General features: G+C 44.1%; 1 protein-coding gene across 1 annotated transcript; it reads right to left on the bottom strand.

Moving 5' to 3' along the window:
* Positions 1–543: 543 nt before the first annotated feature.
* On the bottom strand, positions 544–3139 carry LOC119306808 (phenylacetaldehyde reductase-like). The gene is made up of 4 exons (XM_037582929.1): positions 2955–3139; positions 1910–2072; positions 1077–1266; positions 544–862 (listed from the first exon to the last, which is right to left on the bottom strand). The coding sequence occupies exons 1-4, from the start codon at positions 3048–3050 to the stop codon at positions 745–747; spliced, it is 567 nt and encodes a 188-aa protein (XP_037438826.1). The 5' UTR covers positions 3051–3139; the 3' UTR covers positions 544–744.
* Between the last annotated feature and the right edge of the window lie 6893 nt (positions 3140–10032).

Raw genomic sequence — 10032 nt, 5'->3', positions numbered from 1 at the left:
ACTCTTAAATAATACTCCATACAAGTTAGTGGAATAAATAAAGCATTGAATGCCTGATCTGATTGAAAGTTATGTTTGAAATGGGTGTGAACAAACTTTGAGTGCCGTGTGGTTACAACTAATTATGCTTAATTTGTAATTTATACAGTATCATGTAATCCCCCTTCTAGAATCATACTGAGAAATCTATGTTTGCAGAAAGGGTGACCCCTAGTGACGCGGCGCATTAAGAATGTGTGGTTGAATATGTACGAGGCTACACTCATCAACAAGATATGTGACAAACTTGGAGGCAACAGGGGTCTCGCGAAGTCCTGATGAATTATGTCATCATTCAGTAGCCCTTTTGGTGCAGCGGTGCTTGCTTGTTTTCTCATGTTGTTGGTAGCTTTTGTCAGTTAGCTTGATAATCTCCCGTGTTAGGGGCCGAGTGAATTGATTATCTTTGTAATGAACATCTAATTTGATGTACCCTGTTGTAGAATTTGCTTGAAAAAGCATTTGCAGACATTAACTTGGTATTACCATTTTAAAAACTCTTGTGTACTGGCAGGATACATGTCTCGGAACTTGAATCCATTGAAACACAGCAGATCCGCAAATACATGTCTCAAGAGTACACTATGCCTCGATTTATTTCAGGTGCACATAAACATGTGTGCATCCAGCGTTTGCCACTAGTGATGCCAAAGCAAAGAAAGTTTCACAGATGGCTCGACTCAGAAGTGACAAATCCTTTCTCTCTCAAGCTCTCGATAGTCCCTTGAGGCTTGTCTCCAGGGGGGTCAGCTCCATGCCTAGACTTCTTATCTTGTCCTTTGATACCTGGTAGATTGTGGCAAACGGTGCATCATCTGCACACCTGCACACAAGAAAGGGAAAAAATAACTTCAGGGGTCCCGTCGCCATATGGTGCAAAGGAACAGATTAAGGCTCTCTACAATGTTGAGAAATGCATGATTGGGAAAACATCTATTGTGTCCCTCAAGCCTCAACAAGAAACAAGCAACTAATAATATCCAACGGTATACTGTTCTTGATTCAATTCCAAGGGATTCACTTGAATGCTAACTTACTTGTCTGGCACTGGAAATTCAGGATACATCTCGTGTATGATCTTGACAAGGTCCGAGTGGTGAATGACTCTTTCAACCATACAATATCTTCCGTTTGCTGAAGGAACTTCATATGCAAGGATATGTGCCAGGGCAACATCTTTAACGTTTATCCATCCAAAGCAGAAATTGGCGTATGTAGAAGATGATCCTGCATGAAAACACCAAGGATTTCTTGTCAACTGTCCAGAAATGTCTTGTTAGAGTAGACTTCTTTTGGCACAACCACTGCAATTTTAACCCTTTTTTTAGACAAGTAACAATTCAGTCCATGTTTTCCGTTGGTCATTAAACATCCTCTATGCCAGATGAGAATATATTCATCACTCTGAAGCTCCAAGTATCCAAATAAATGAACGCAAAGCCAGAGAGAAACACAAAGGTACCATAGGCAGAACCCCCATTGTAAACAAATCAAATGTCCAATTGAACAGAGTCCTCTTGATATTTCTCAAAAGATTCACAACATTCACTGTACATGTACCTATTAGCTAGACAAACAATGAAGAGTAGAATCATTCCAATATGGCAATATCTCACAGTGCTTTTGCCAGTGCCCAAAACACAATACACAGAAGGAAATGAAAGAAACATAATTCAACATCGCTTGAAATATCTTGAGTTTGTTTGCAGAAATTGTGCTAATGGCTAATAGAAATTGGAATATCTTGGGCTTGGGTATTCTCTCGAACAAATGAGAAATGCAAAATGGGTATAGGGCAAAGCAGAGCTCTACCTTACATGCATAAAGTTAACCTATAAAAAGTTAATTATCAAGGCACATACGGACATACCATTTATAAACTTCAATATTGCTTCTGCGATAGTATTCAGTGTAGGCTGCAACAGGGGACAGATGACCATTGTTGGGTTTATTGTAATTATTTCCAATCCATTATCATTTGCGTACTTCCATGCAGCCTCCTCGGCAAGGGTCTTGGATAGCACATACCATTGCTGAAGCAGACGAACATTCAGGATAACAAGATGAGAACATAAATGATGTACAGTCAACCATGGATTCAAAATTGAAATACAAAAGGATGTGGAAGTAAAGTTTTGATATTTGCATACAAAATTAAATAAAGCAATCTAATTTTCAAGTTAGGAAACAAATATCGAAAGAACCCTGTTAGAGCAGAAATTATGGTAGCTTATAGTCAGTATGAGGAACCAAATGCATATCCCCACTGAAGAAAGATGTACTTATAATGACAAGTGCATGTGCCAGTTATACAGTAATAGCAGTGATGTACTTATGATTACAAGTGCAGATGTCAGTTATATGGCATCGTATGTCGCTTCAACATCTATGAGGTAGTATTCAGCATAATATGTAGATGTAGAGTTGTTATGCAATTGCTTAGTAACAGCAGACAGAGACTGACCATCTATAACATACTGGCATTAGTGCTGAGTTTACCAGGTATAATTTTTTTCCCTCAACACTAACCAAGTATAGTATAGTATGACACAAATAAAGATGGAATAAGATCAATTGACATTTACTTTCCTATTCTTAAACTTCTTGTTGTGGATTGTTGATTGTGTATCATTGGACTCAACCTACATCCTTGTGTGAAAACTGAAAACACAAAACCAAGGTCTTCAATAACAATGGTATCACCCTCTTATCCTAAGAATATTCTATTTCAGTAGAGGTGCATTTGCAGAATTGGTATGCAAGTCATCAAGTAGACAAAATAAGGGCATTTCAGTGCAGACGGAGTGAAAGACATATAGAGCAATCAAAGCCAGATAGTATATTTTACTAACGTGATTGCCACTCCATATGTGAAAAGCAAGCAGATGTCTATGAGCACAGAAAAGGCGTATTACCTTATTCTTTTCGCAGACCTCTGGACTTGAAAACCATGTCTCGTCAACCACTACATCAGGAGTCCTTGGCTTCCCATTGTAGGCAACAGCAGCCATGGATGAGGTTACGATCACTCTCTTGATAGAGGCCTTCTTGCAAGAACGAAGAACATTGAGCGTTCTATTGACTGCTGGGTCAAGTAACTCAGCCTGAAAGACAGTAATGACACACATAAGTACACAGAACAAACGTCCGGTGAAGCTGTTGTATTTACTAACTGAACATCGTAAACAGTTTTAGCTGTTGAAAACATTAGCCCGTGCACATGCATAAGGAACAAGCAAATGTTGTCTTTAATTCAGAAGTCAGAATGGCTGCCAGTTGACTCTTTATTTAGACTTGGATATATTATACTAGTTGTAGTAGGGGGTGAGTGAACAGAGCCAGAGCCAGAGCCAGAATTTTGTTAAGGGAGTCCCCAACACTAGTACTCACAGGATGCTATTGGTAACTACAGTAATTCAGTAGAATACATTGGATTTTATGTTAATTTTGAACTCCAACAATCTAAAAGATTTATAATGAAAATAATTGACTGTCGCAGCAACACGCTAGCAAAGGTATTATGCGAAGTTGGCCGGGGGTAGTTTTAAATTCACAGATCAGAATGGCTGCCCCTTGACTCTTGTAGACTTAGATTTATAATAAATACAGTTGCAGTGGGGAGATGGCGTTGACTTCCAAGCACTGCATGCTAACAAATTCAGTCAGCTTCTTTTTCTTCTTCCTTGTACTATTAGTTTCAATTTGACAAGCTGAACAAAACCTAGTTCCCCACCCAACCAGTGAATGACTGAATCGATGAATCCCTGGCGGCCGCGGGGATCAAGCAAGAACCAAGCGATAATCATGGATCCACCAGCTAGAGCAGGCGGAAGAGTAAGGGGAGGAGGTGTGGCCGCGCTGGAGTAAGGGGAGGAGGTGTAGCCCGAGGCGCCGGTGACGCACACCACCTTCCCCGTCCCGGAGCTCATCCCGTCCTCCTGCTCTTCCGGCAGCGGCTGGGTGGGTGTGGTGGACTGTGGAGTGGGAGCGGAGTGTCAGCGTCCTGGTGGGTGGGGCGCCTCCGTCTCTCGGCAAGTCGTCACCGTACACGTACACACCACGCGTCTACAGCCGGACCCTCCATTTCCTCCATACACTTTGTTTGTAGCCGTCAGATTACTAGTTTGATCAAAAACAAATTATCTTTTTTTTTTGAGAGAAAAAAAAAACAAATTATCTAATTGGACCCATTCCGTAATAACACCGGGTTGGCCTCTTGGTGGGAAGCCTGGCGGCGGGCCTGCCTCCGGGCCCGGGTAGCCTACCAGGGGCCCGCGTGTCTCGATTTTAGCCCAAGCTCGCATTTTCAATTCTTTGGCTAGCCTTGAGCTTTCGGTGGCCCATACCGTGGTCAATCTTGGTAGGAAACACAAACCTTCCAAAATCAACATAAAAACCTATCCTCAAACCTCCTCCCCCGAAACCCTCGCCTCCACCAACCATGTCTCCGCCGCCGCCGCCGCCAATACAATCGCTGCCGGACGAACTACTCGAGGAGATCTTCTTCCGCCTCCCGCCGAATGAGCCGTTGTGCCTCGTGCGTGCCTCCGTCGCCAACAAGCGATGGCTCGGTATTCTCTCCTGCCACGCCTTCCGTGGTCGCTATCGTAAGTTCCATGGATCTCCTCCCATGTTGGGGTTCCTTTATTCCTGGCCCTTCGAGTTTCTCCCGAGGAAAGCCCCCTCCCCGCGCTTCATCTCCACCATGAAATTCAGTGCGGACATTCCTGACAACCGCGGGGGTAACTATAAATACCCTGCATGGGACTGCCGCCATGGTCGCGTTCTCCTTCGGGATAATTGGGCACCAACGCACCTTGTTGTTTGGGACCCCATGACGGGCCGCCAAAGAAAGCTAAAAGTGCCTACGTCGATGGGCTACATCAATGGGGCCACTGCACTCTTTTGTGCAGCGAGTGGTTGTGACCATCACGCGTGTCATGCAGGGCCCTTCCAAGTGGTATTCTTGGGCCTTGACATGACAGATGATGACAATTGTGTTGCACACGCACGTGTGTCCTCGCCGGTGACAGGTGACTGGAGCAAGTCATTCTCTGATGTTGAGTGGAGCGATATGTGCTCTAGTTTACAACTTGCGCCTGATGCATTAATCGACTCAATGCCTTCCATCCTTGTTGAAAACACACTTCACTTCATGCTTACACACGATGATGATGATAGTGTCAACATTCTCAAATATGACTTGAGCTCTAATTGCTTATCGCTGATTGACGCGCCATTGTCCGGGGCTATCATTAGCGGTTCCACTATCCTCATGTCGATGGAGGATGGCAGTTTGGGTTTTGCGCATGTGGACAAGGTAACCCTCAACATATGGTCAAGACAATTGGATGCTAATGGAATTGCGTCATGGAATATGTGTAGAGTCGTCGAACTCATGAACCTTATCCCTATTCAAAATCCAACCAAAAGGCTTAAACTGATTGGATCTATGGAGGGCAGTGATATCATTTTCATAACTGCGGACCTTGGCATCTACGAGGTTAATATTAAGACACTACAATGGAAGAAGCTATGGAAGAGAGAGAAATTCCGTTATTTGATACCATACATGAGTTTCTACAATCCACCAGGTACATCTATATGTCATTTCTTTTTGGATTTAGAACAATTTTTATATAAATACTTGTACATTAGTTAATGTATAATTAGATTAGTGATGATCACATAGAAAGTTATATGTTTCATATGTGCGCGAACAAACTTCCAGTAATATATGTCATTTGTGCTCGATCAAACTTCAAGTAATATGGATCCTCGAATGTTACACCTAATTATGCTTACGTCTCTTAATTGGAAATTTCATCATAGCATCCCCTTTTTGGAATCACACTGACACAATTATATTTACAGAATGGCTGAGACCTTGTGATGTGGCGCATTGACAATGTTTGATCAAAAAGTCTTAAAGGAAGGGGCCACTCTCGTCAACAAGAAAGATAATCAGCTCAGAGGCAACAAGGGTCTTTTGATGAATCATGTCACTAATTAGCACCTGGTGTGGTGCAATGGTTCTTGTTTTCTCATACTATTGTTCTTTTGCTAGTAAGCTTGACAATTCCTTGTGTTGTTGGCATGTGCTAGCAGGCGAATGAATTATGTTGTAATGAATCTCAATTTTCTCGCAACATCAACTTTGTGCTTTGTGGTTGAATTGCCTTCAAATTTTATTTGTAGCTAGTAGCTTAGTCTTTCCATTTGAACTCTACAACTTGCACCCCTAGTTTTGATCTAGTCTCTAAATTGGTCTCCGAAAAGATGTGGCATTGATGAGAAAATGGTGATGGCATGTACATGGCTAGTGGTTTCTATTGCCCAAGACATGATACGATGATGGTTTTGCATGATGGCTCGTTGACATGTCATAGTAAATCTTTTGGATATAAGTAAATGTTTTTGCGGTTTTATTTGTTTATCAAGCAATGTTACTGAATAGTATAACATATGAAGTAAAATCTTGAGTCGGAAACTGAAGGTTGATGGGATATGAGCTGCATGCCCGCATCAAGATATCATAGAAAACTTTTGCTTTCTTGAGTTCCTCCACAAATCTATTTGGTGTTTGTTCGGTAATTGTGCAAATGCGGACACAATTAATTGTCCAAAGTGTTTATATGCCACACAATGGTAACAATTATAGCTGTGACTTGCAGCGCCCACACACACAAAAAAAAAGAGTCATGTCAAGTCTATGAGCATGGTAAACATGTAAATAAATAACATGGTGCCTTCTCTTGTTGTGAATTTTCGCCTAAATAGATACCCTGTTATTATAAATAAATCTTGAAAGATGCCGACAAAGTCTCTCATCAAAATATTTCTAGGTAATACGTGTTCAGAGTGTATAAGATATAGGTTTCAACATAGCAATAGTAGTTACATTTGCATCTCATACATAAATAAAAAAATGCATGTTGCTACATCTAGGAGCATGGTTAACATGGATGCATGACCACCTTACCACAACTTCGATAAACATAGAAATCCACAGAAGGATTAGCTAAAGAAATGTTGTAGATCTTCTTAGTGCAACCTCCATGGGCATATGCTATGATCTTGTCCCCCAACTTTATGGCCACTTTTTTAAACATCGGTGCACACCTCAATATAAAATTCAAAAATTCGAAGCAATGATCCTCTCCTCTAAAGCCTCGGATTTCCACTTCCTCCAAATGATTCAGGGGGATACTTTGGCTTCTCCAATTCCCGGGTTCATCAGATGGGCAATTGTTTACACATGCACCAGCTGCCACCTAAAACAAATTAATAGAGAGTGTAAAATATTTTGTATGCTTGCACCACACATTTGGCTCAACAACCGAAACATCTCAATGCTACATAGTAGTAGTAAAAAATGTGCTGGGTTAGTACTACCTACATGAGACATATAAGCAAATAAGAAAAGAGTGTACCTCAGATTTCTCTAGCCTCAGTAGGGTGACCTTACGTAGTTTTGAAATAGTATGAATCGGAAGCGCCTGAAGGAGATGCACAACAGAGAAGTCGGTCACCTCAAGCTTCCCGATCTCTTGTGCAAAGTCGATCCATGCACTCGACTGATCTTGCTGAAAAATGAGCCACGTTTAATTAACTGAATTAGCAAATTCAATAAACTGAGTATAGAGCAAGGGCAGGGGACTCACGGAGGCACACAGCATGTCCACAGATAGGACATGGGCAGGACAAGGCATCCCCGGAACCTCCAAACATTTGTCTCCATGGCGGCTCTCTGCCATGGTCTGTATGCTCAGGCTCCGGAGGACCAACAACCAAACACAAGAGCCGGCCTTGTATACGAGCGCTGCCACGAGACCTTCTCCACAAATGGCGCAAACACAGAGACGTCGAGATGCACACCCGCGTGGACTTCCATTCCCAACTGCTTAAGCATTGGGGCCGCGACATTCCTTGAGGTTCCGAGGACAAGCTCCTGTAGCGACGCTGAATGGACCATGATGTGGCAGTCCTTCGTAGCTCCGTCCACCCTGAGGACACGAAGGCGCGGCCAGCAGGAGGTGAACACGCCAAGATCGACGATGCTGCAGCCTGCAGCCGGAGAGACGCAGCCTCTCGAGTGCCAAGAACTCGCTAGAGCACCGCCTCTGTGTGAAGCTCACGCCATGCCACACAATCTCTATCGAGGTGGCGCGGTGGAAGCTTGGAAATTCAAGACTGGACCAGCTTTTTGCGCGAGATCTGAACTCCTCCGGCGAGAGCTCAGTCGCACTGTGAACAAGTGAGTAGTTTAGCTCGGAGACGCAGATGTCAAGGAGGAGGGACACTGCCACTTGGCGCGAGTGCAGCGCCGCCTTGAGCGACCCCAGCGCTAGAGCCACCGATTTGGGCACCAGGCCTCGGAATTTGGCCCGGAGGACACGCAGACGTGGGCAGCGGGTGACCAGGGTGCCAACCTCGACGATCCCGCCGGAGACGGACAGCCTCTCAAGCACGGGGAACTCCCCAGCCGGCGGCACCCTGACAATGAAGCGCGGCATGTCCAGCTCGATCGAAGTGGCCCGATGAAAGCAGGGCAGGTGGATGTCAGTGAAAGGGTCCTCTCTTTTTTCCCCAAAGAGACGACTGCGGGAAGGTGAAGACTAGCTCGGCCGGCGAAAGCTGCGCGGCGGCGGACAGCAGCGACTGGGCGTCGTCGGCGTTAGGGTTGCGTGGGAGGCGGATGTCGAGGAGGGACAACGCGCCCGCGGACGTACCAGCTTCAAACCGGCAGAGCGCAGCTTTGATCACCGTGGGCATGACGCCGCAAAAGGTTAGGGCGGTGAGGCGGGTCCAGACACCACGCCACCGGCGCGAGAGAAGGCCGGTGCGCACGGCGGTGCGGACGCATCCCAAACGCGCTAGCATGAGGAGGATCATGTCATCGGAGAGAGAGCTGATGTGGTCGGCTCCGCCTGGCCCACGCCGGCGGCAATGAGCTCCATGCCCCGGCGGCGGACGCGACGGCAGCGAGCAGAGGCCAAGAACCGATTGCAAACCCATCGGCTTGGCAAAAAGTCGATCATGTCGTCCGATGGCACGTATAATTCAGCGGGCGCGAGCCGTTCTCCTAATGGAATTCTTATCCTGCCGGCATTAGCGGAGTAGGAATCTTGATCGATTCCTCACTACCGGAATAATTGGCTACCCCGACGGCCTATTCTATGCCGACGGCCTTTTGTCGGGGCCGTCGGCATAGACGGAGCAATGCCGACAGCCTAGGGAAAGCCGTAGGCATAGAAAGACTATGCCGACGGCAGCCGTAGGCATAGAAAGGCCGTCGGCATATCTCTGACTATGCCGACGGCAGCTGTCGGTAAAGTGTGGCCGTCGGCATATAGGTGGCCCTGGTGGCCCGGCCTCAGACGGCAGCCTAACGCTGTCGAATCTATGCCAACGGCCCTCACAGTGGCCGTCGGCATATGTTTTATCTGGTTTTTTTTTCAGGAACTGTCACATGGCAATACTATGCCGACGGCCTTGCCGTAGGCATATATATTATCTGTTTTTTATCTTTTAAATTGTTTTTATTTTAAAAATGATTAATTTAAATCTGTTTTTTATTTATGTATTATAAGCGCCAAAAATGTTTCTGTGTTACGAAAAATAAGTATGTGATTCTGAAAAAAAATAAACATTGTAAAACACATTTGTGTAATTAAAAAAACATATGTTGCATTTTAAAAATGTTCAGGCATTTCGAAATACTGTTAATGATATTTTTTTAATGTTTACGCAATGTACAAAAAATTTCATGTAGTTTAAAAATGTTCCGTACCATCCAAAAATGTCTAACACGTATTTCAAAAAAGTTTCAAAACTCATATTTGGAACAATATTAATTATACGTATAATTTTTTTAAAAATACTAAATTTCTAGAACATTTAATATTTTTTAAACATACGATTAACATGTTCTCAAATACAAGTTGTTGAAACTTTATTCAAATAAGTGGATAAACTTTTTTGGATTGTACG

This window comes from Triticum dicoccoides, chromosome 5B (assembly GCF_002162155.2).
Source record: "Triticum dicoccoides isolate Atlit2015 ecotype Zavitan chromosome 5B, WEW_v2.0, whole genome shotgun sequence".
Taxonomy (NCBI): Eukaryota; Viridiplantae; Streptophyta; class Magnoliopsida; order Poales; family Poaceae; genus Triticum; species Triticum dicoccoides.
Note: the sequence above shows the minus strand (reverse complement) of the source record. Positions and strands in the feature narration are given on the sequence as shown.